Source organism: Candida orthopsilosis (assembly GCF_000315875.1).
Source record: "Candida orthopsilosis Co 90-125, chromosome 1 draft sequence".
In the NCBI taxonomy this organism is placed as follows: Eukaryota; Fungi; Ascomycota; class Pichiomycetes; order Serinales; family Debaryomycetaceae; genus Lodderomyces; species Lodderomyces orthopsilosis.
The window spans coordinates 967,799-993,935 of NC_018292.1; the positions used below are offsets into that span (position 1 = coordinate 967,799).

The window sequence follows — 26,137 nt, forward strand, 5'->3', positions numbered from 1 at the left end:
AGATTAAGGTTCATCAATTAAAGTAGTTTAATATTAACTGTAACTCCGCATTTCATTTTTACTTTTTTTTTAAGGGGGAGAAATACGGAATCGGAACTGACGGACAGAGTAAAAACTGTAGCTGAATTTAAATCATATCGGCCGAAAAATTTCAAAACAAGTTTTTTTTTTCTATCCGAGTCAAGAGGTGAAGTTTTGCAATACATTACACACACAGTAAATATACACTATTGTATATCATCGATATACATAATGATTTGATACTAACTAAGAGAGCTAGAGAAAGAGGGAGACAAATATCTCTTATTATTTTGTTGCATTGTTGTTGTTAAAAATGCACTTATAATTTTGTATCCGATGTAGTACTTTGCAATATGTAAAAGGGATTATTATTTTTAAAGAACGGTTAAAAATACCTTTCGATGGAATTATATATCCGAGGTGATATCTGCAAGTCACAGCAGATGCACTTAAACTATATAGAAAGAGCTATGATAGTAAAGGAAATACATTTAGTTGAGTAGGAAGTAACATAGATCCTGTAAAGGGTATTTTGAGCGACGCCTGTGTTATCACATGCTATTAATGATGTGCCAATAAAAAAAGACCCAATGGTGTCGAAGAGTACTATTAACTAAAAGCATAGTCAGTGAATTAGTAGTAGACTAGTAGTAGTATAGTGTAGTAAATACTACTATTTTGTTTGATTGCTCTTGACTTTGTCTTTGTCTTTGTCTTTTGTCGTACTCAATTAGTTTGAAGGCATTGCCCCTTATATGTACAGAATTATACTCGTTTCGGGTTTCTTATCTACTATTCTACCGACTGTGCTACCTACAATAGCGAGAATGTGAATAAGAGCAGTATTTTGTATTAGTTTAGTTGTGATCCATTCTTTTAAGTTGTGTTGTGTCGTATAGATTTGAAAGATTCATGGTTAGGTTTAGTTTAATTTAGTTCTGTTTGTTTCTCCTCGCGCACTCAAAATCAAAAAAAGAAAAATTCAGCAACCAAAATATAACAACAACAAACGAAACAAAACTACACCAACTTCTTTCTTCTTATCAGCCAACAACTACAACTACATAACCCATTTACATTCGCTTAACACCAACCAACACCACTTCAAACTACTATTACCACTACAGGTACAGACACATTTATACACAACTTCAGACAGACACTTTTTTCTATTCAGACAGAAAATTATTTTGTTTTTATTCTTTTCTTCTGGGCTAAGAAAAAAAAGAAAAAATTTATACCCATACAGCTACACGCTTTCATCTACTTCATTACAAACACTTTATCACACGTCTGCTTAGTAGTCTTGATAAGAGAAAGAGAGTGAAATATGTCACAACAACTTCAACAAGTATTAACTAGTATGTATTTAATTCAGACTAACAGCAGAACAGGAGCAATAACTTAATAAGAGAGATTGATTCAAACGAGGCTATGGAATTTTTCACCACGTACACACACAAACAAACAAACTGTTTTTCATTGTTAAGAGAACAATACAAAGTATTTACAAAGTACAATAAATTGGGGTCAAGATATCTTTCAGAGGAGAACAGGGGTAATCAGAGAAGGATCTATCAACTTTACTTACACTTACACTTACACATATACATCAATAACCCCAAAGGTACCTGATTTCAACTGAATTTCAAAGCTTCCTTTTTCAAGTATAAACTTCATTTTTTCACATTACCAAGAAAATAATTTCAATAATAACACTTTAATCCTTTTTTTTAATGTGTGTGTGTGTGTGTGTGTGTTCATCACTCCGTGTGTGAAATTATGTGAAATTATGTGAATATCAGTATCATACGTGTTTTTATACATATGGAAAATCTTAAAGTGTACTACCATTACTGAACATTCAAAAATACTTCAACTACATTAAAAAAATTGACACACGTCTTGTCACATAATACTGGATTTCACATTACTTTTCATCCATAAAATCTGTGAGGAACATACCTCTGCCATCGTTGAGATCTTGATCTTACCCCCTTTTTCCCTTTTCACCCAGATTTCATTCCATTTACACGGACACATCTCATTCCAGATATACATATTTTCTCCTGCCTACTACCTACTACTCATCTCCGCTCCTTCGCTACTCTTTGTTTCCACCAATGCCAGAGTTCTCATTACTAACCGATGTTCTTATAGTTGGATCCAATCCAAATGTATTATTTTACGCATGGAGATTATATCAAGTTAAAGCTGTTGAATTAACCATTGTTGACTCACAATTTGATAAAACAAGGCCGATTGTTTGGAAATCGACTCTGTTGGGAGCAAGTCAATATTCACCCCACGAAGCTTATTCAACGACTCAAGAACTCCCAAGTCACAAGAAATATGATGTTATTATTCTAAGTTGTAACTCATTACAAGACTTCCAAACAACTTGTTCAGGTTTAAGCAAGATTATTCATGACAAGACTATTGTACTTGTTGAAAGTACTGGTTATATTAATCTTGAACCGTTTGTTACTGCCAGTTTCCCCAAATCAATTGCTTCATCGTTGTTAGTCATGTCGGTTATGAATGAAAGTGATGTGCGCAAGACTTCGAGAAACACCCTTGTTCATCAAGTTAGAAACAAAGATTCAAGAATCTACTTTGGTACAACTTCAGGAGGGTCAAGTAAATTGACATCACATTCTAGCTATCAAAAAATGTACAAACTTTTACAATATGTTCAAGAAAACAGTAATGGGGCAATCAGCTTACTCAAATCAAGTAATCCAAAAGAATTTATGACATATCAATGGAAATTGGCTTTACCTCGAATTGTATTTGATCCAGTATTGGTCTTATTTGAAATTGAATATCCTGAATTATTAAAGAATCAAATTTTATCCAAACCATTGATTACTGGATTAATCAATGAATTATTTAAACTTATCAAAAAAATGGATTGTAAATTGGTTAAGGGTTTTGAAAACGAAGCAAATTTATTAGAAAGTTGGTCTAAATACTACCCTGCTATTAAGTCAAATGATCATTATGTTAATTCACCTAAATTGTTTTACAATTTTTACCACAAATTGGATCTTGAACTTGATTTATTATTGTTACAACCAATTTTGTTGGGTGATGATAATGGAATTAGAACTCCGTATTTGGAAAACTTGTATTCAATCATGTGCCAACTCAACAAGATTAACCATAAATCATCAATATTCTTCAAGCGTAAACTTGCTGATGAACCCGATTCTGATAGAGTAGTAACAGCAAAACAATTGGAAGAAGACATCGCAACAAAAACCCAAAAGCATAATGAATTGGAAAAATCAATCAAGGATTTTGAAGTTTCAAAAATTAGTATTGATAATGATGTTCGTAAACAACAACAACTTTTGAAAACGCTTCAACAACAAATCATCGATACAGAGACAAAATTATCCAATTTACTGTATGAATTTGAAAAGAAATCGAGATCATTGGAATCAGAACATGAAGCTAAATTTAGATCATTGAACCAACAATATAATGAAAGGTTAAGAGATTTAGAATCTAGTTTTGCCAAACAAAAACTCAACAATAGTCCACCATTATCCATTCCAATGCAACAACCAACACCATCTCAAGATGACCAAGCAAAACCTAATGGATATAGAGAATCAGTAATGAGTCAAGATGGATTGGCTGATTTCAAACATATTATTCAATATAATGATGTTGTCCCCAATGGAACAACCGATACACCCAAATTGCAACCACCAATGCAATCAAGTCATGGTCAAAGTTCCGAAAATTTTGTAGATGCAGGTAGTGGAAGTGGTGATTTACCACCACACATTCTTCAAAAGGAATTGGAATTGAAGGGTAGAGAAGAGGCATTGAGAGCTCGTGAAGAAAGAAACGGAAGTGTTGGAGGATATTCTCAACGTAATGGTCCAGGTCAGTATCCACCGCCACCACAACAACCATATCAACCAAATGGGTATGCACCTCAATTCAATCCACAACAACAACCACCACCACTACACCATCATCAAAGCCTGTATTACAACCAACCTGGCTATTTCAATGGTCCTCCTAATGGCTACTCTGATCAACAACCACCTCATGGTTTGCCTAGTGGCGGAATGCCACCAAATCAATTCCCACCAAATTTGAAATCGAATGGCTCAATGACTAATATGAGTGGATACCCACAACAACAACAACAACAACAACCAATGCAACCACAGTACAGTGGGTACAACCAACCACCACGTAGATTGAGTTCCATGCCGGGAGGGATCAATAATTTCCAAGACTTCCAACAACAACCGCATCACCAATACAATCCTCAACAGCAACACTATGGAAACTCACCTAGTTTCAATAATGCCGCTCCAATTGATCCATTTATAGAACAACGGTTTAAGACTGCTAAAAAGAGTAATAATCGTCGTTCGCAAATGCCAATGATGGGAAACATTGATGGTTTAGATATGGGAGGACGTGGCGGTATGCCATTACCTGGAGCCAGTAGGAAATCAATGGTTCATCAATTCAATTCTTCAGCATTACAACCACCACAACAAGCAAGAAGATCATCGAGTAATCCACTTTTGCTTAACGGTCAACCACAACAACAGCAACAGCAACAGCAACAGCAACAGCAACACTTGCAACCTTCAATGCAGCAACAATCGCAACTGCATAATCAAGAAGCTGGTGCATCCCAATCAAATGGATTTTTACATCCACCAAATATGAATAGCTCCTCATCATCGACCAATACCAATGATACACCAAAAACTGGTGGTGATAATGAACAAATCAAATTACAAGTCCCCGTGGTTTTAGACTATAATCAAAACGCCAAACCATTGGGAGGGATTGCTGAACTGAATAAAGAAGGTGCTGATAAAAAGAAGAAGAAGAAGGGAATATTCGGAAGGAAGTAGTGATGAAGCGAGGGGTTGGCATACGTATATATATTAGTTTTAGCATAATGTTTTAAAAATGCAAAAGTTTGAAGGTAAAGGATAAGAAGAATTTGGTTATAATTGATTTCGTAGGTTCAACTGGTTAAAGTTGAAATTTGATTGGCTTTGAGCCGCAATCGGAAAAAAAAATATCAACAAAAAGTTGACATTTTCATCAAAAGTCATTTACTCAGTTACCAGTCCAGTTTCAGCTGAAAAATGGTTAGAAAATTTTACGAAGATGACGAGCTCATCATAAACAAGCCCGGTACCATCGATCCCATTACCCCAAAACTCCAACACCAAGAATCAATCCATGGCGAAGGCGCCTCCATAATTGATGGAATGGTAATTCGAACCACACCCATATTGGAAAAATATAGTAACCAAGTCCGTCAATTCCTCATCACGAAATTCAATATCTTGGAAGCTGAATTAAAGACTCAAAGACTGGCCAGTTTGAATGAATGGCGACATTTGAAACTGGGATTTAATGATCTTGTGGAAGAGCCAGTTTTGCCTAATGGGATATATATCTTGACTGCGGGGTTAACTGGTAGTATATTAGTACGTAATCGCAACATTGGACTTCGATTTGTTACTCCGTTGTTGTTTGGTGGTGTAGCTACAAGATATTACATGCCGAGGACTTTTGCCAATTTGCTGAAGAAATATGATGAATTGGAATTGGAAAATGTACCTGATTTATATACGCAACGACAAGATTTGATTAGGCAACTGATTCAATGGAAGCATGATGCTGAATTGCTAAGGGTCAAGTTTAATGATGGTGTTATTGAACAAGTTCATGACTTGAGAAATAAATGGAAAGAAGTATGGAATTGATCACAGTCTATAGTGTTCTATATATATTCTATAAATAGATTCTCTCTAAATGAAGAGAATTTGATAGGTTGTATAAACCAAAGCTAATCCACCAATTGCAATCAATATATAATCTAAGATCCCCAACCAATATCTCCATCTAACTTCATTCAAACTCAGCTCCTCCCTAGCAGTGGTACCACAACATCCTCTTAGGTGTAACATAGGCGGATACATGTAAACCAAAGGTATACAAGCAAAACATCCAATAAACGAAACAAATTTATCTAAATTTGCTCCACCCACAAAGGCAATATAAGCAATAAACAAGACAAATAAAGTGCGGAATAAATTCTTTAACCACTTAATTTGGGTCGATACTTTACCGCTCAATTTGAACAATCTTGATTCAATTAATCGAATGGCCGGGAACAATTGTAATGGAGTCGAAAGAAGGATAGCGAATGAATAAAAAAATTGTGTCATTATAACCATGATTGAGTCCTGGGGTAAGTTCAATAAAATAACCGTTTGCACGTGTTTGCCAAATGTCAAATATCCCATCCCACCAATAACAATGAAAATTACGGCAATAGTGCCCATTACTTTTGCTAATACCGTGGGAAAATGAGCGGGGTGAATCATTGACTCTTGTACGGGGATAATTAATCCAATTCCTTCAAACGCAAAGATAGCCGTGCCGATAAATAAGGAAAATTGTGATTGATTGAACCCATATTCGACTGATGGACCAAAATTTCCATGGTTTAAAACCACCCATTCGTATCCGATGTAATAAATAATAGTGACTAGTCCCGTCAATATGAACAAATTTGCTAACAATGACGAAACTGAAAGCTTGGTGATATCACGAATCAAACTCATGGGGATAATAAGCACCACTTGTACTCCAATGAACCAAACAATATCCAACTCATCAATCCCACCACCACCAAGATTGACATTTTTAACAAATGCTCGCAAATTCTCCGCCGTAAACACAATGTATGCGGCCACGAACCCAATTTGTGAAATTATAATCGATGCCAAAATCAATCGTTGTAACCAAGTGCCATACAATTTAGCACCAATTTCCGCAAATCCCGAGACCTTAGTGGCAATTTTAGCATATACAAGAATTAAATAACACCAAAATGATAACAAGGCAAATATCGTTAACGTCACTATCGAAAATGCCAAGCCACCATTGGCGAATGCTCTGGGAAGGAATAGGACACCGGTGCCGACAAATGCTTTAAGGAGCAAGAAATATGCTTTGGTATCAGTTGCCGTGCCCCTGGGGTTGTAGCTGATGTCAATTGCGTCTGCGTCTGCATCTGTAGGTATTGTACTTGATGATGATGTTTGCGATGGTCCTAGTAATGGTGTTTCTTCATCTGCTTGAGCGTATTTGTAATTGGTTCCAATTTCTTCATCTTCTAGATCTTCACCAGCAAAATGTCCATAAATGCTAAGAAACTCAATGAAATTTTTGGTCAAGAAATTGGGTGTGGGTCTATACTGTATTTGATCGGTGTATGAATATGAATTATCGGGTTTATGTAACTGGTCTGGATCACTTTTCTGCTGTTGATGCTGTTGTTGATGCTGTTGTTGATGTACTAAAAACTCTCTTCGAAATCCACCAGGCACGTTAAACGAGCTAGCTCGTGACTTAACCAGCCCATTGTCAGAAACATATCCATCATCAAAACTCTTTGATCTATGTAAAGTACTCGACTGGTGTTTTTTTGCTTGTAAATCATGTTGTAATTTATATAAATCATGCGTGATATCACCACCTTCTTTTTTTAAACTGTTTTCATGAGAAGGTAAATGTTTTGATAATTGGGAAATCAATCGAGGATCATCTATCCCTTCCCGGAAATCAACTGATGTTTCTTCTTTCTCTCTAATACTTTGTTTATGAAATTGAGACACATCATGGTTCATTTGTCCATGCAATGAGGTTTTTCTCGAAGGCGGGGATGCAGAGCTCGACGAGTCATCAATAGCCTCCTCTCTGCCTCCGTTAGTACCGATGTTGTCGCTGGTTACATCACCCGGCGCTGCAGTAAGACCATGCCCATCTCTTAAAAATGGAGTATTAGAAACAAACGAATTACTCTGCGATCCACCTCGTGACCCACACCGTGATCCATAAATACTGCTTGAAATAGCAGTTCCCCCTCCTCCTCCAGTTGGCGTTGTAGCAAATGGTGATGGTGATCCAGATAATGGCGATCTAGTTAATAAATTTATTGATCGTCTGCGTTGTGTTTTGTTTATATCTTGAGGGTTGGTCATGTTGCCCTATGTGTCTAAAAGGATTATTCGTGACTCCTTTAATAGGTATATTTGTTAGGTAAAGGAATGGAATTGAATAAGTTGTAGTGGAAATCAACTGGTGTTATCTTTATTAGTAGTTTGTTGTGTTTACTTCAAGAAAAAGAAATCCAAATGGAAGTGCCGCATCAGTAAATCGCCGATAAACACAAAACCACCCGACATGGACACAACAGAGATAAAAATAGATTCAGACTTACCCTTAGCACCAAACCTTTTACACCAACTAGGACCGACCTATTCAAATCCACAAGGTGCTCAATCCATTTGTTTATATGGATGTAATAAAGTGTTAATTATTAAATCTATATCGATTCTATAGTAATACCAAATTTAGCCAACTTCGCCTCGGCTCGTTCATAGCCATACTGAGCAGAATTGGTATAATAATCAATGGCTTTATCAACAGCACTAGTAACTTCATCAATTCCGCCATTTGCAGTTGCCATTGCATTCATATTCTCATCACTCATATCGTATTCATATACTTCACCCAATTTATATAATACTCTTGGATCACGACGGTTCAAATCTAGTACTTTGTTAAAATACTTTATTGCTCCTTCGACGTTTTTCTCAATTCCGAAATCTTGCTCATATGATTCAACAAAATCATTTTTCAATAAACATGCATAGATGAAGTATGCTTTACATTTTAAACTAGTTTTGATTTCAGCATTACCTGATTCGATTTCATTAATAATTTTTACGGTATGAGTCACTGAAGCTTTAACAAATGCTGCTTTATTATTATCAATATGTTGTGGCTGTGATTGTTGTGGAGGGATAAAATCACCTTTGATATTGATATAATTGTACAATTTGAAATTTGTAGCCGTAATCAACATCTTCGTCCAAAGTAATCGATACTCCATTGTTTTGTTACCTGAAGCAATATTACTACGTAATTTCTTAAACTCCTTGATTCGCTTTTGAGTTTCAGAATCCAATTTGGGTTGAGAATGTTGCTTACCATGCCATCCAACAGGCATGCTATTGCGCTTATTGGCATATGGTGTATTGTCATACATCATCATTGATTGACGTCTCGAATCTTGTGGCATCATCATCATCATACTATGACGATTCATGGCAGGGTATCCAGCACCATTTTGATACATCATTGGATTCATACCCATACCCATACCCATACCCATTCCCATCACGTTCATATTATTGTATGGAATCATCATATGTGGAGGCATATTCATTGGCATTTGCATCGGCATCATTGGGTTAGACGGTGGCATCGTGTTTAAATCAGGAATTGACATGTTTTTTCCCACATCGAAGCTTGTTTGCAGCTGCCAAGGTTGTGGCATTGGTGCAATTTCAGGTTGCTGTGGTGAAAGTGCTGAGGGTGATCCATTTTGTTGAGATTGAGGTTTCCTTCCTTTCTTTTGCTTCAGCGGGGTAGTCTGTGACAGTTTGGTACTAGTTGCTGGTAGCTGTGATGCAACTTGAAAATTCTCTTCCTTTTGAATTGAATTGTATGAATCTTCTGATGACGTAGTATCTTTCCTGTTTAATTCTATTCTTGTGTGATCGCCGGTTACTGGTGACGGTGCTTTATCGGCGATTATAGTATCGTTGTGGTCCTCCTGTACTACATAATCTCCGTCTTCACCATCTTGTTCACTCTCTTCATCATCATCAAATAGATATTTCGTATAGTCAGATATTTGTCTTGATCCCGAAGATCCATCTTTATCAACACTCAACACCAAATTAGACATTGCTTGATCAATCTCAAAGTCTTTTTCTTGCAGCACACCAAAATCCTTAACCCTTACTGGTGGCTCTTCAACTTCTTCTTCGTCATCGCTATAGACATTGTAGGCTTGTGGTTTGAAATTTGATTCTAATGAAGTGACTCTGTGACCACCAGCAAGTTTCTTGAGTGCATGCTGGGGTTCTGAAATTGACCTTTTGGACCTGATGGTTGATTTGCGGGAGTTCTTAACAAGTTCATTGTTTTCAACCACATTATCACTGGCAGCATATTGTGTGCGTTGATATGCCTGTAAATAATCATTTGGTTTTTGATCTAAATGCAGAGATCGAGTTGTTTCAAATGTACCAGGAATAGTTGGGTCCTGTTGCTGACGGTTTACATTTTGCAACGATTGCGTTTGGGTAATCTGTGAGCTTCTTCTTCTCTGTTTCTTTGCAAGAGACTGTTGCAGCTGCAGGTTTGATAACATTTGTGAATGCATTTGTTGATTGAATTGTTGTTGCTGCTGCGGATGCGCCATGTAGTTCATGCCTGGATTTTGATAAGGCATAGACATTTGAGGATGCCCATATGGCATCATGGGATTATACAGAGATGCAAATTGTGTATCGTTTTGGAAATACATCGAATTTCTTTGCTGCTGTTGCATTGCAAGAGCTTGGTAATATTGTTTCCATTGCTCGTAATATGGATGTTGAGTTGGCTGGAAAGAGTCGGTGCTGGTCGTTTCTGAATCTTCGTCTTCCGAAACCATCTCATCATCGCCTTGAGCGTCCGTAACCTTATCCACAGTCGAACCCGCTACACCTGGTCCTAAAGGTGGTTGCTGATGGCCAAAATACAAGCTTTGGTTGTAATACTGTGAATTGTCTTGTTGTGACGCTTGTGTAACTTGACCTTGACCAGAAGATCTTCTTGGTGTATTTGGTTTAGATCTGTTTTCATCTGCACCTTGCCGAGCTCTTGGTAGCGATTGTTGGCTTATATTTGCTGAAATTCCAAACGTAGGAGTGGTGTTTAAATCAATATCTTGATGAGATTTAGCTTCGGGTGTTGTATTTGATGGATACTGAGACTGCACGTATGGGCGTTTTTCTGGTGTTTGAACTTGAGGCACGGACTTACGAGGTGTAGTACGCTGCTTCGGTGGGTTGACAAAGTATTCCTGTTGCTTTGGATTCGTATGTTCAGCTTGCGCCATTTCTCTTTTCACTTGTTGTGTTGAAGCAATAGGAGTTTTTTGTTGATGATGAAATTGAAGTGGATGAGGTGGCATTCCATGCTCCGTGCCCCCACCATTATGGGCTGTACTAGTTCTCTCTCCCACAGGTTGTCCTACTCCCAGTAACATATCCAAATTAGGCCTCAATGCAAGAGGGACTTTCTTAACTGGTCTCGGTGAAGTAGCAGGTTTAGGATGATGTGGATGTGGATGATACCCAATTGACTCAGTTGAAGTATACGATGACGAAGATCCAGTTGACAGAAAATCACTCTCAGTATATGAGTTTGTAGTTTCAGATCTTTTATGCAAATGATTTACGTTTGGTGGTGGTAAATTTTGATGCTGATGAGGATGCAATTGTCGATTCTGGTGGTGCTCTGGGCTCGAAACCAGTTCTGGTTGTTCACGTTGTTGTTCGTGTAAGTGATTTTGACGATTACCACCTACTTTCAAGCCAAACAACCCCATTCCTGATGTTGCTTATAGTGAATGATTTGGTGATTTGAATGGATAGTTATGTATAACTTTTTCAAATAAAGAAATGAAATGAAATGAAGTGATGTTTTTTTTTAAGGTTTTGTTCTCTCTGTAACTAAAAATAAACCCCAACAGAAATAAAATAACAACAAATGAATGAATAATAATAGTTTCTATATTGGGTTACAGTATTGCAATTTGTATTCATATGACTTGTAAGCGTAATGAAGTTCACCAACTGTTGGGCGGTTTGTTTTATAAAAGATGAGGAAAACTTGGGTCTACTTAAACTTATTTGTTGTTTATTTTTCTCTCTATTTCAAGGGTCATATAATCAAACCAAAAAAGAGCAACACTACAATTTGAAATTTCACCTCCTAACCCATTGTTCTTTTCCGCAGTGAGCAAAACCCATGAGTCAATTATGAGGTAATTTTCATTTCTCAAGAAAGTTTAAACTTTTGGTAGATCTACTCTGTTTCTGTTGGTATAGATTTTTTTAAGGAACAAAAATTGATCATTTTTGCAATCATATTTCCCCATTAGGACAAATTGTAAACACACAATGAGGATGCTACACAAAATATCCAATTATTTTACGAAGTGAAGTTCACAAGCCATCAACTACAAGAACAAGGGGGGAGGGTCCTAAGAAAAGGGAGACAAATATTGGATCCAGATCGGTGCTTGATAAAAGTGGAAAGAGATTTGAAACTCAGTCCAAGATACGATTAGAACGATATGGGATACCAGTAAAACACTCAAGCACCGTTACAATTACATAGCCTGGATGTTGACAATGCATCCATAAAACCCCTTGTAACTTGTCCCCACGAGGGTGATTCACAACAAAACAATAAACTTTGGACTGCGTTTGTCCTCCATTCGTACCACATAGCCACGCTGGTTGGTAGAAAAATAAAAAACAAAACACAGCAACCAAAGTTCAAACGTACCATAATTAACAAGACAACGTCCAATGAAACTTACAGCTTTCTATAGTTACCCTTTGTATGGTAACACATAAAACTGTCGAAGGGGGCTAAAAAAGGAGTTTTGAAACATGAAGAGTGGCTTTTGAAAAGTTGCGTTATATGCATATTATTACTTTTTTATCTCCGGAAATTAAAGTTTTCAGCTTAAGCGCTCATTGTCATTAACCGAAGAAATTTAATCAGGGGTGAAGGAAAGAAGGGTCTTGAATCATGAGAAAAATTGAGAGAGTTGCAATCTAACACTTACTTCAGTTTAATCAAATGTCCAATAGAAGAGCTACAAAGATGAGGAGCAGTAAAGCGAAATAGCCACGGTAATAGCAAAATTTAAAAAATAGCAACCTTTGCCGTTAGCCGTTGCGCTACCTGATCCACACTGATATTACTAAGTCAAAAGAAGAGCACAGAAGGAGAAAGAGTTGCTCTGATGATCTTGTTCTCCTCATATATAAGCAATTCAATACTCTTCTTGGCCCAATTGAGTTTCCCCTACATCATCATTACACTAGCTTACATTCCACAATGACTATTGAAGGAAGTGCAGTCACATATACCGAATACGGTTCCGATATCCCCAAATTACTTGGTACGACCGATTTCAAAATCAACCCAAATGACATCAAACCAGATCAAGTTGTAATCAAAGCATTGGCGACTCCATTAAATCCGGCTGATTTGATGCAACTTCGTGGAGGTTATAATGCCAGTCCTGAAATTCAATTAGGCACTGAACCGAATAGCCCTTTGCATGTTGGAGGTAACGAGGGTGTTTACAAAGTGGTCAAGCCAGGGTCCAATGTTTCAGGGTTCAAGGAGGGTGATTTGGTTATTCCTAAGTTACCTTCATTTGGTACTTGGAGAAGTTATGCCATTGCTGATGCTGATAACTTGATTGTTGTTAATGGATTGTCTGTGGACCAAGCAGCAACAATCTCCATCAACCCAGCAACTGCTTACCAATTGTTGAATAATTACGTATCTGACTGGCAAAAAGGTGATTATGTTATTCAAAATTCTGGTACTTCTCAAGTATCTAGATACGTGACCCAAATTGCCAAATTATATGGAATCAAGACTATTTCCATTGTTCGTGATGGTAAATCCAAGGAAGAAATTGATGAATTGAAGAAATTTGGTGCTGAACATGTCATCTCCCATCTGGAATTCAATGATGAAAATTTCGACATTGAAAAATACACAAAGGGCGCCAATGTCCGTTTAGCACTTAATGGATCATGTGATAATACCGTGGCCAATTTAGTTAAAAGCTTGTCATCAAAGGGACAATTGATCAGTTATGGGTTCCTTGGAGGTGCCGAAATCAAATATAGTGCCCAACAACAATTTGCCAAGGATTTGGTGACAAGAAGATATTGGTTAACTGCCAATACTGTAGCTAATCCTCAAGGTAAAGTTGACACTATAAAGCATTTGATTGAGTTGTATCATACTGGTAAGATTCAAGATGTTCCTTATAACAAGTTGCATTATAAACAAGGTGGTAATGAAGAAATTTCCAAGGTGTTGTTGCAAGGATTATCAAACTTTAAAGGGGGCAAAGGTAAACAAGTGTTATTTTATGAGTAATGAATGAAGCCATAATTGTTTGGTTGGTCTAAAGTAGAGTTCTTAATGAAATAGAAAACACTCATTAATAACATAATACCCTTTCTTTACTCTAAAAAACTATGTAACTCCACTTAAGCACAAGAATGAGCCTGCGCTCCTCATGCAAGAGTAGTTGCTTTCCCACCAAATCCAATTTTCTTCACCCCAACACCAACAATCCCACGTATCAAATGCAAATACAACTTAATCACAGCAACAATCAAAACCACAGCAAACCTCAAAGCATAATCAGTTAATGAAAACCCAATCAAGATAAATCCACCAAAGACTTGACTCAATGAAGTATATTGATTCAATGACGTAGTATCGTCATTGTCAGTGTTTCTCCAAGTGGAATCAAATACAAGTTCAATCAATTCTAATCGTAACCAAGTCATCCAATCATTGGTTGATTCAAGCGATGTTTCAAATGCAACAATGGGATCTCTTAATTGGTAATCTTTGTAAGATATTAATCCAAATAAGATTGATGTTGATGAAGACAGTACCATTGTATTTGATGTTGTAGTTGGTTTGGGTTTTGGTCTCTTGTGTTTGGAAGACGATGATGAACTGGAACGACGTTTAGTCTTGCTTTGCTTTTTGGTTGATGGTTCCAAATGTGCGGTGTCAGTGGTGGATTTTGCTAGAGCTTCACCATTGGACTTGGTGCCATTGATATCAGTAGCATCTGGAACCTCATTCTCTTTATTAGCATCAGCTTTGGCATCATCACCCGCATCAGTGGTAGAGACTTTATGTACACTGTCACCATTTGTCATTCCATTACTATGCTCTTCTTCACCATTAATCTTAGTTTCAGCCTCAATAACCACTTCCATATCTGTGATATTCCCATTACATATCCCTCCATGATCCGGTTCAACATGCAAATCATGTTTCAATTCGTCGACGGGAACACTTTGACTAGCCATTGCGAATCTATAATCTCTATCCTGTGTAGAAACTATGTATGCGTTGGCAAATGAAGTGGAAGAAAGGAGTAGTGTGTAGTCTTTATATACTTATATTGTGGAGAAAGTTGAAAAATTCAGCAAAAAGAAATGTGTAATACAAAACACACACACACACTTCCGTCCTCTCCCCCCTTTTAAATTACTTCCACGTATACAAAGACGGTTACAAGGCTTTATCCCAAATTGCTTCCCCACAGGTAATACTACAACATACTAAACATTAACAACTTTGTCCAAACGTGGTTCATTCTCACATTCCATTAACCTTGTTATTCTTGTTATTTGGTCTTGAATTGTAGCACACAAACTCCTCCTTATTGAACAATAAATTCATGGTAACTCTATTAAGTGCTGAATATAGCCACACCTCTTTGAAATACTTATGCTGTACTTATTCGACCTTATGAAGCGTTGAAGCTTGTAATTCAAAAAGTGTCATTTGGCTGTGAAAAATAGTTATAGGTAACATATGACACAAAATGAAGTCAAAATATATAAAGATCTTGTGTAACACTTCATTCCCCCCTTCCCCACCCCTAAGTTGTAACGAGACAAAGGTTCTATTGGGCTAGCACCCATGTCGTATTATCCAAACCAAGAAGCAAAACCTGCTACAAAAAACCACAGAGATATCTCATTAGATACGATTAGAAGATCATTTCATCTCTATATAGGTTAAAATTGAATGTAGAGAATTTTCTCTCATTATCTCAATTAAAATCGGCACCTTGATATTCTCTCAATCCTGAAGTAATATCAGCCTAGAATTGTAACCAATTCCAATTATCAGCATCTTGAGTAGATGTATTACCCATAAACTGACTAGGAGTATGACTTTCAGAATGATTAGTGTGATTATTGGAACTTCCTGTAAAAATAACATTACTATTATCATGAGCTATGCTACTACCACCACCCAATGAGGCATCATTAGATGATGAAGGTGGTGGTAGTCCATTAGGATCCAACAAATCAAACTCATCATGATGTTGGTGGTGATGTTGTTGTTGGTTTTGGTGGAATGGTGATTCTTGCTGAAACAACATCTCATTAGTATTTCCATTTGACGTGAAATCAGATTGAAATAGGTTTAAATTCAATAATTTATCAATTTGTTGGGTTGTAAACGACGTATTAGCATTGGTGCTATTATCCTCTCCCTGACTCCTCTCTTCTCGTTCATGTTGGATATTGTGATTAAAATGTGAATCAAGATCCATATCGGCGTTTAAATCACTTTGTTCACTAGTTGGATCAAGATGATGGTGATGGTGGTGGTGATGGTGGTGAAGATGATGTTGCGGTTGTGATTGTGATTGGGGAAAGTGATTCGGAAGTGGTGCTGATGCAGAGCCAACACATCCATCAAGGCCTCTATTGTTGCTATTGGCATCACGCTTACCTTCTCCTCCATTTCCAATGGTGTACTCTGATGAAAGTAGATTGATATTTGTATTGCCAATAATTTTATCATCGCTGTTTTTCATTTTAAACTTATTTACATCTCCAACTGCATAACTTGTATTATTGTTATTATTGTTGTTATTCCTCAATGGCCTTAATGTTCCATGCAACTTATAAAACAAACCACATGCATTACATAGTAAATCACCATTATTTGATTTTCTCCACAATGGAGTTGTCCTGGTTTCACAATTGGTACATTGTAAGATCTTCTTGCGTCCATCGTTAAGTAAACCATTATTTCTGCCACCCATTGGCATTGCTGAAATTGAGTTTGGTGATATGGTACTTGTGGTTTTTTTGGTCGCTGCGGTTACTGGTTGTGATGCACCTGGTGTTAACGATGAGGAAGAAGATGACGTTGTAGACTTTGTTATGAATGGAGCTGATATACCAGATATTGATTTACTATGTTGTATATTAGTTGGCGAAACTTGACTGATTGATGTAGCAGTTGTAGTTGTGGACCCAGGTCGTTGAAACTGAGAGCTGTTTTTCAAATTAGATTCAAGGTTGTTGATATAAGTGGATAGGTAGTTGCCAGAATGTTCATCTTTGGTATTGTTGTCACTACCACCACCATTGTTTTTATTTCTTACATTTATTAAATCCAGTTTTGATTCTTCTTGACTTATTCTTCGTATATGAGCCACATAGTCAAAATCATCTAAAGCTGTCTCGTTATCAGCAGTGTTAGTAGCCTCTGGTTTTGATGATGGTGCTGTTGCTGTTGCTGTTGCGGATTTGTTTAAATTATCAAGAATGTTTGATGCTGACGCAGTGGTTGTACTGGCACCACCTTTTAAGGTATTATTCTTGGATCCTGAGTCTCTTCTAACCATTGGTTTAGATACACCTGCATTGGTGGTGACTTTACCACTAGCATCCTTATCACCGGTGTTAGTTCTTGTACTATTGTTATTAACAAGTATTTTTTTATTTTGTATTCTCCAAGCCAAATTGGATATCCTTTGATTATGAGGTAGATAACTCTTGTGTTGATACATTTTAAAGATTTCCATTGACGCATTATCGTCATCTTGTATTAAATCGTGTATTGATGGTGAGTCATTCGGAGATGATGATGATGCGATAGCCGGAGTTATTGAAGTCATCTTGTTGATAGTAGATGGGTGTGTCAGGTGGTGCTGCTGCTTCTGTTGTTGTTGTTGCGCGTGGTGGTAGTGGTGGTCTGGAGTCAGATGATTAAGTTCGTTCATGGAAATCAGTAGCTTTGATAGCAGTAGGTTCTAATGTGTATCCCACTGTAAATAAAAAAATAAAACTTGGATAAAACGTTGTTCCTGAAGAAGTATGTGAATAAATATTTGTAGTATCAGTAGGAGTAATGGGTGTGATGAGCTTGATGTGTAGGTTTAACAGTAGTTGATATTGATGATGACGATGATGATGTTGTGGTTGTTTATCATATTATATATAAGAAGACACTCCGTAATTTAAATTTTTGTAAATTACAATTTGAATAATTTTTTTCTTCTTCTTCTAAAGAATATATAACCCAACAATATATTACCAATCTATGTGTTATAGTAATAATAATATTCCTTTTACTACTCTACACTCTATAGATATATATGATAACATATATACTTTAGCTTTTCCTTATGCATCCTATATATGTATATATGTATTTTTAAATTTCGGAGTTTATATCTATTGTAATTGATCTTTGTATTGTTGTACGTATAGTGGTGCATAGATCGAAATCTATTCTGGAACCAAAGTGGAGAGAGGAATTATATGATTAAAGAGAGGTTTCACAATTAGAACTAAAAACCACAAAAATTCACAATGATTTCCTGAGTTTACCTTCTTTGAATTTAACTACACTTTCTTACTTGACAATAGAACTAGGCGTGCTATTACAATTTTTCAATAGATTGCCGGAGTATATAAGACAGAGACGCCGTAGCGCTAGAAAATATTCCTCCATTTGCAAATTGTTATTAGTCCAATCGATGTAGCTATTAGAAAAGGTCCATCACAGAATTATATTATTGGAAATTGAAACTTGCACTGAACCATGTGGATAAAACCAAGAACTTTTATAAATTATACCGTATCATTGTTTGATGAATATAAAAAAAGCTTATTCGTCAAAAAAAACTTAAAAATGCATAAACAAGAGAGGATTCGCAAGACGTATATGCACTATAGACTTATTCTTCTTTAGACATTCCCCTCGGAGGCAATTTCCTATTATATATGTATTTTTTAGACGCTGTTTGTGTGCAACGGAATATATTGTAAGTGATGTGTCTATATACCCCACCATTCAATTTATGAAAAAAAACCACAAAAATGCCCTTTTCAAATTCAATTTTGAAGGTAAAATGCCGAACACGTATACGCATACAACCTTGTAAAAACAGGATCTATAAAATTTTGACGCAACATCTAAAATCTCTGCATTTAAACCGAAATGGAAAATGAGTGTGGAAGGGAAGAGGGGTAAAATATATGGGTCGTCAAATTGGAAAAGTGAGAAACTTTTACGCAAGCTGTAATATATGTCACATAAACTACACAATGACTCAACATGAAACTAAAACCTACCAAAACTTTGCAGTAGATCAAGGCTCAATGAAAATAACTTTAATATTGTTCTGGAATGGTATCTCTAAATGACCCATTTCTATAGGCTTCTATTTAAGAGCCTTTTTTGCAGCTATTTTGATTTGTCATTGTGCAGTTGCCTTATTTTACCAGTGTATCCAGTCTCAAAAATCAGACATGTAGCTTGTGGAACTAATTTCAAGGGCAAAACTGTGGAAATGTTATTCTCGGGTTTTAGGCTATCAATACTTTCTAGCACTGTATTAAGAAATCACCTTTTGCTTCTACAAAATGTTTGCTGAGCGAAAACTTTTGCCAAAGAATACTTCTAGTTCCAAAACTTGCCTACACATCGTAATTATCAAAATACTTTCGTAAACTTAAAGCACTGTATGTTACTTCTATGGCATAATTTTTATTGAAAAGTCGAGAGTAAATGCATACATTAGTAACATCATCATTGCTATAGTTTCTCTGAAACTACAGTATAATTATAATATAACACACTCCATTCATTTCAACTCAAGTAGAAAAGGCACACTTTTTCTATTCTGGTCGTTAACATATATGTCATCTAACTTGTTAATTGAATGGTTTGTCGTGCGACGGAGTTAAGTTAAGTTAAGTTCCAATAAAACCGACTAACTAGCTTTGTGTCATATTATATTTAGATTCAGCGAGTGGGTAGCGCAGTTTCTAGCTCGTTAGAGGGGCTGCGAAAAGGAATTCTAGTATAGAGTATGACATGCTTTTAACTGTAGTTGATTTTCACGTTTCTCGTGATTCGTACCATAACTCAACCTGTTCTTTAAATCTAAGGAATATTGTTCTCTTTACAAGATCAATAGAAAGTAATTACAAGAAATCAAGTACACTTTCCTTTAAAACATAAGAGAAGGCGTTACAGGACTAACATCAAAACTACTTCATCAAAGTAGTATTTCCATTTCGCAATACACCCCGGAAATACACGACATCCATTGGACATTTTTGGTCTACCGATTTATGTACTCATGAGGGTTCTGTCATTCAAATTTCATTTGCTAAGTTTACCCAACGTAATCTTCGTTTCATGGCTAAATTTAGTTTCTCAAACACAATTGTTTAAACTATAGGCAGAAAATGGCAAGAACAAATTGAAAAAAGACAAGCAGGAAAACACAATGACAATGACAATACTATCGGGCAATACATTCTTCCTAAACCCAGGTAACGATAATGACACCAGACAAACCTATAAATGGTGGTATAACAGAGTTGTAGTTTTGCAAGACGAGTTGTTGTATCGTTTGACAATACTCCAACTAAATTCAACTTTTATAAAACAAATGTCATTTACAATTTCCAAGTTTTTGAAAATCTCAAAGTGGGTGCTATAACAGCATCTGTATTTTATTTGTTTGGAATTGATAATAAAGCCAATTTAGTTCCAATTTGTAGTTAATTTTATAATCCTAATATGTTTCAAGATTATTTATCATACAGTAGTCACCTATTCTTCAAATTTTGAAGATACTTTGTAATTCCAATCATTTTTCGATACCTCTTTATATCAACATGACGTTAAATTTTCGAAACTGAATTATCAAAGTTGTTGTTAAAATAAATTGTCACTAATGAAAATCATTGAACTTTGTGTGACCTTGTCCCGATTGGAAAAGATTCGAAATCACACCAACAAAGCAGCTGATGTTAATGAATCGAATCCGTTCATAACTCCACAAAAATCGGAAATTTATGCAAAACTTGATTAATTTGATGCAAAAATATCCAATAATGATTATCCCAATATATTCCAAGCTGCCTGGCTTGCTGTATTAGAGTATTGGAGTGAAGGTTAAATATTTCACCATGGAGACGGCGCAGTAAAGTGTTGAAGATGGTACTGGAGTTGTTTATAGAATATAAGTGGCTTTGTTATTAATGTTTTTGATTATTCACCAACTAAAAGGAGTGATAAGATTACCTAGCCCTGAGAAGTGAAGCAATTCAAACTTTTCAACTGGGGATCCTGTAGGGCTCTTTATGGAATTCATCGCTACCACTCGGTTAGACAAAAATCATCACCATCTTCTGTGCATCTCCATAAATACAACTCCAGATTCTTACTAGATTCTTACCAGATTCTCATCAAAAACAGAGCATATACTCACACTTCCAACCCACTACACTTGAATAATGGCAGATAAAGTCCGTGAAAAGAATCAATACGCCTTCTTGAAACAGAAATATTCCGGGATTGGAAACGCCGACACTTCTCGTGAAGAGTTCCTCACTACAGTATACAATGATACCGTTGCATCACTAGCCCATCACAAACATTTGAATTACTATAATCTGGTTGTGACTAATAAACATCCGAATTTTATAAAACAAGAGATGATTAAGAAGATAAAACCAAAGCCGGCATCTAACGGGAAACATAATGATGTTATTACAAAGAGATGAGAATAGGTCGCTATACGAAAGCATTTTTATCAAAATTGAAAAAGGGGTACGTCTTGGACTTGATGATTCTTTTATAAGGTCCCAATTCCAGGCAAAAACCAATAGTCCATTTTATTCAAAGGACAAGTTCTTGAGCAGGCTGAGGCTCGCTCCGTTGGAATAGTTGAATATCATGTTGTACAGATCTATGGATAAAATATGGAAGCTACAGCTATTGAGCTATATGAAAATGTAGACGGAATAGCTTCCACATTTTGCTAATTCAATTACAAATCTCGTATATTTTCATCTCACATATACAAATTCAAAACAAACGATAAAGTAGTTTTTAAATCTCCATCTCGTGTTTTTTCCCCCTCTTCATCTTTCTAATTACCACCAACTCTTTCTTCTTCAACAACCAATAATGGTGCCGATTCTCCATTTGCTTGTCTTACACCACCAACAATCATTGAACCTGCACTCCAAACCACCAAAATACCAGCAATAACAAAAGCAAAAATCCATTGCAAAGCAAATACTTTAGTTGCCAATTGTCCAAAAGCCAAAGCAAAAATAAGATATGAAGTACTAAAACCAATTGCCCAATCATTGAAAATTAATAAAAATAATCCTGGAACCAATAAGAAATCCCAAATGAAAACATTGGCAACAATTCTACCCCAGGTCTTGTGAATATGTAACCAAACAGCCCCATTCCAGAAAAGTGCATACAACAACCATGAAAATGGCAAAGCAACTAAGGGAGCATGAATTAATAACCAATTACTAACTGGTCTTAAAGTAAAAGTCTTGTGACTGAAATATAATCCTAAAATGTTGAACAAATTAACAATAACAATGACCTCACTCCAGAAATAATGTCCAGAAGTAAACAACTCAGCCCAAACATAATGCAATACATTGAAAATTGGGAAATGCCATCCAATCAATTGTACAATCAGCAAACGATACTCATCAGGAAAAAAAATTTGTACAGTGTACAAGATTTGCCAAAGATATAATACAGCCCAATAAATGAATAATAAAATGTTACTTGCTGAATAAGGAGTATGAGACAAGTAATCCTCTGGAACCCCGGAATACTTTAATCCTCCGTAAATGGAAAGAATCAAAGTGATTATTGAAACAGCCTTGTAGGTATTTAATTGTTCCTGGTTAGTCTCAGCCATGATTAATAGTGGAAAATAGCAATCAATTGGAATAGAAACCCTCCTGAGCAGTAGTGGTGATTAGTAGTGGACTATTTTTTTTTTGATTTCTAGTGGAATGATCACTCCTTTTATAAAAGGTTATGTTAAAATAAACAGAGTAACAAAATCAAAAATATTATATAGTAGAAATAGCAATCATAAATTAATTAATACACAAGGAACAAACTAATTTTTTACGACACAGAGCTTTAAAGGTAAAACTCCGAAAGTATTAGAAGATATCCTTAACATGCAGTATATGTGAGCTTTCGTTGGCCATGGGCAGGAGTAGGCATTGTATTAGGAATACAGTCTCGAAGGGGAATGCTTAATATGTGTATATATAGATTATGCAGACGAAAATTCAAGTTAAACAAAGTGACTATATCAGCGCTACCGGGTAAATACTAAATTTTTTGGTTTTCTTTGGTGTTCCACACAATACAACATTATGTGCCACCCGAGTGATTGGTGGCGCATCGAATATGTTTGGGTTCTTTGACGATTGTTCAACGAGAAAGGATTTAACAAATTGGCTATCACACAATTTAGAATATGTTGATTTGCCACCTTCTTTCTATTTCTGGGAATATCTGGATGAGATAGCCAAAAGCTAGACGCGTCTTTTGCGCATTGCGCTTTTTTGTGTGAGGGATTGGAGCTGACACCAAATTTCGACTCTCTTTTTCTACTACTGATTGGGATGGGTACGGTTGTTGTAGTGCTCGAAGATTTGCCAGCTGAGAGAGAGACAGAAAATGTTGCGTCCCACACAATGTCAAATTCTAACACAAACGTATCGAAAGTTAGGAAATATGCACTTAAGTGAAGAGGGGCTTGTTGACGTAAGATGAGTAATTTCAGTACTGGTTTATCAATAGGTACTGCGTGTTTAAGCTGTCCATTTTTAATTCTTCATAGTTATTGAACTATTGTTTAGGTGGTTTTTTGTTGAATGAACATTGAAAGCTGTAAGTGTTATTGTTAACGTACCAAAGGAATGCCGAATTACCCCTACTTTGGTGTCACCCATCTACTCATTTTTTGCATGTACGCCATATTTTTCAACAATACCATCCCTACGTCCCCATGATGATTTTAGCTTGTATCACTCGACTCTACAAAACAACCTTAATTCTTTCTAAATTTTCTACTACACACATTTTTAACAAGTTCCACGGTATGACTTCTTGGCAACACCAGCTTTATGACCATCCCTCTCATGTTGCTTTTGTCTAAGTGGCTGAAGACCACCAGAAGCAATACTCAACAACAAATCATGAATAGTTGAAGTATTATGTTTCGAGGCTTGTTCCTTATTTGTCAAGATCTCTCTAACTGATTCAGCCGACTTAATCAATAATTCAGCAATTTCAGTACAATCTTCAATCAATTTTTCCAAAAGAGCCAAACCAAGAGAATTACGTACAACAACACGTAAAATCTCAACATTGGTTTCGTCTGGTGGTAAATGATAGTTGGGGACAATAAATCCACGTTTACGCAACAAGGTGGAAAACAACTCTTGAGGAATTTCAGGATACTTGTCTCTTACTTCTTTGGAGAATCTAAAAGCAACAACTGGTAAACCTGGTTGGAAATTCTCGTTAACAGTTGGAGATGGCAAATATTTGACTTGTCTGGTGAGTAACCTCTTTTGGTCTTCAGCACTAGCTGGTTTGTGAATGACCGATACGACATCAAAATAAGTACTCTTGTCCAAATAATTGGAAAGCAAACGAGCATTGGATAAGCAACCATCAAAGATCTTGGTATACCCTTCTTTACCAAAAGTAAGGAAGTTGTAGTATTGTAAAATCACTGGAAACCCAGGTCTTGAGAAATTCAAACCAAAAGTTTCTTCAACACCACCCAAATAATCAAGACTAAAACGTAAATTCTTTGGCAATAAACTTTCATCTTTCCAAATAACCCAACCCAATCCAACAGAAGTCATACCAAACTTATGTCCTGAAGTGTTTATTGAATCAACACGGTCAACAGCAAAATCCCATTTCAAATGTGGGAAAGCAAAAGGGGCAACAAATCCACCAGAAGCACCATCAACATGGATTCTAATATCCAATCCTTTTTCCTTTTCAACTTCATCCAAAAGCTTGGAAATTTCTTCAACTGGTTCAAAAGCACCAGTAAACGTAGACCCCATAATCACGAAAATACCAATTGTATTTTCATCAATGTTTTCTTTTATCTTGGTGGTATCGATTAAATGACCCGATTCTGGATTAATTGGAATCAATCTATTTTCAACATCAAAATAAACAGCAAATTTCTCCAAAGCAACTTGAGCACAAGTAGCCATCAAAATGTTTGGATTTTCAGTGGATTTACCTTCGGCTTTCCTTTTTTCTTGCCATCTCTTCTTTAAAGCCAAACCTGCCAACATAATAGCTTCCGATGATCCGGTAGTTGCAGTTCCCAAGGAATTGACAATCTTGGCACCAGTGTTTGGGTCAATTTTGTGAGGAGCATGCCACAAGTTACTCAACATGGTAACACATCTATTTTGAATATCAATTAATGAAGGATACTCATCATTATCAGCCAAGTTCTTGGTTAAGTTCTCCACTGCCAATTTCTTTTGATGCTCATCAACATAAGTGTTGACAAATGAAGCCAAATTCAAGGTTGGGATACCATCCAATGCCAAATTTTGATTCATATACTTGTAAATATCCGCTTCATTGGCTGATTCTTTAGGAATAACGTATCTTGGAGTCAATTTGGATGAGTTATATTCATCATTGAATTCATCAGGACTCAATTTAACCTTGCGTGAATCTTTTAAAAGCTCATATTCTAAATCGTAAGCGTCAATGTGTTTACTTAAAACCATTGTGGGTGGATATTTGGTGAATTGTCTAATCAATTGCTTCAGAATCGAAGTAAATCGTGGGAGTTGAAACATCTGAGGAATTGGATTTTGACAGACAATCCTCCTCTATATATATACAAGAAATACTCCTCAGAATAGAACACTAAAGAACATTATTGATTGCTGCATATAAGTAGTGAGTTTGTGTCTTCCTTACATACATTATGCACATGTGGGTAACGCATAGTTAACCATTGCAGTTTGTCTTTGTCCTTCTAGGGAATAATTTATTGTGTTAATGTATTGTGGTTTATTGTTAAAATAAATTGATTGCTCCGTCTTTATGCGACAATTTTTGAAAGGGAGAGGGAAATTGAAAAATTTAGGGAGATAAACCACAAGGTGTTTCGTATTAAACCCCGAAAAGTACTACAAAACTAGCACAACATTCTTGGCAACGGATATTTACGAGATACCACGTTATTGTTAGA

General features: G+C 36.2%; 10 protein-coding genes across 10 annotated transcripts; 4 read left to right on the forward strand and 6 right to left on the reverse strand. All coding sequences in view use genetic code 12, as the record gives it.

The window, feature by feature from the left end:
• Positions 1–1,351: 1,351 nt before the first annotated feature.
• CORT_0A04510 (hypothetical protein) lies at positions 1,352–4,919 on the forward strand (the record flags this gene model as incomplete). Its single annotated transcript, XM_003866231.1, has 2 exons — positions 1,352–1,382; positions 2,182–4,919. 2 exons carry the CDS (start codon positions 1,352–1,354, stop codon positions 4,917–4,919), a joined length of 2,769 nt encoding a protein of 922 aa, XP_003866279.1.
• Positions 4,920–5,159: 240 nt separating this feature from the next.
• Positions 5,160–5,786, forward strand: CORT_0A04520 (hypothetical protein; the record flags this gene model as incomplete). The annotated part of the gene is made up of 1 exon (XM_003866232.1): positions 5,160–5,786. The coding sequence occupies one exon, from the start codon at positions 5,160–5,162 to the stop codon at positions 5,784–5,786; it is 627 nt and encodes a 208-aa protein (XP_003866280.1).
• Positions 5,787–5,831: 45 nt separating this feature from the next.
• Positions 5,832–8,072, reverse strand: CORT_0A04530 (vacuolar transporter; the record flags this gene model as incomplete). Its single annotated transcript, XM_003866233.1, has 1 exon — positions 5,832–8,072. The coding sequence occupies one exon, from the start codon at positions 8,070–8,072 to the stop codon at positions 5,832–5,834; it is 2,241 nt and encodes a 746-aa protein (XP_003866281.1).
• A 344-nt stretch (positions 8,073–8,416) lies between these two features.
• Positions 8,417–11,539, reverse strand: CORT_0A04540 (hypothetical protein; the record flags this gene model as incomplete). Its single annotated transcript, XM_003866234.1, has 1 exon — positions 8,417–11,539. One exon carries the CDS (start codon positions 11,537–11,539, stop codon positions 8,417–8,419), a length of 3,123 nt encoding a protein of 1,040 aa, XP_003866282.1.
• Positions 11,540–13,065: 1,526 nt separating this feature from the next.
• Positions 13,066–14,130, forward strand: CORT_0A04550 (Mrf1 mitochondrial respiratory protein; the record flags this gene model as incomplete). The annotated part of the gene is made up of 1 exon (XM_003866235.1): positions 13,066–14,130. The coding sequence occupies one exon, from the start codon at positions 13,066–13,068 to the stop codon at positions 14,128–14,130; it is 1,065 nt and encodes a 354-aa protein (XP_003866283.1).
• Positions 14,131–14,270: 140 nt separating this feature from the next.
• CORT_0A04560 (hypothetical protein) lies at positions 14,271–15,086 on the reverse strand (the record flags this gene model as incomplete). The annotated part of the gene is made up of 1 exon (XM_003866236.1): positions 14,271–15,086. The coding sequence occupies one exon, from the start codon at positions 15,084–15,086 to the stop codon at positions 14,271–14,273; it is 816 nt and encodes a 271-aa protein (XP_003866284.1).
• Positions 15,087–15,889: 803 nt separating this feature from the next.
• CORT_0A04570 (hypothetical protein) lies at positions 15,890–17,812 on the reverse strand (the record flags this gene model as incomplete). Its single annotated transcript, XM_003866237.1, has 1 exon — positions 15,890–17,812. The coding sequence occupies one exon, from the start codon at positions 17,810–17,812 to the stop codon at positions 15,890–15,892; it is 1,923 nt and encodes a 640-aa protein (XP_003866285.1).
• A 3,535-nt stretch (positions 17,813–21,347) lies between these two features.
• On the forward strand, positions 21,348–21,617 carry CORT_0A04580 (hypothetical protein; the record flags this gene model as incomplete). The annotated part of the gene is made up of 1 exon (XM_003866238.1): positions 21,348–21,617. One exon carries the CDS (start codon positions 21,348–21,350, stop codon positions 21,615–21,617), a length of 270 nt encoding a protein of 89 aa, XP_003866286.1.
• Positions 21,618–21,985: 368 nt separating this feature from the next.
• CORT_0A04590 (late-stage biofilm-induced gene in C. albicans) lies at positions 21,986–22,789 on the reverse strand (the record flags this gene model as incomplete). The annotated part of the gene is made up of 1 exon (XM_003866239.1): positions 21,986–22,789. One exon carries the CDS (start codon positions 22,787–22,789, stop codon positions 21,986–21,988), a length of 804 nt encoding a protein of 267 aa, XP_003866287.1.
• A 1,186-nt stretch (positions 22,790–23,975) lies between these two features.
• CORT_0A04600 (Gad1 glutamate decarboxylase) lies at positions 23,976–25,739 on the reverse strand (the record flags this gene model as incomplete). The annotated part of the gene is made up of 1 exon (XM_003866240.1): positions 23,976–25,739. The coding sequence occupies one exon, from the start codon at positions 25,737–25,739 to the stop codon at positions 23,976–23,978; it is 1,764 nt and encodes a 587-aa protein (XP_003866288.1).
• Between the last annotated feature and the right edge of the window lie 398 nt (positions 25,740–26,137).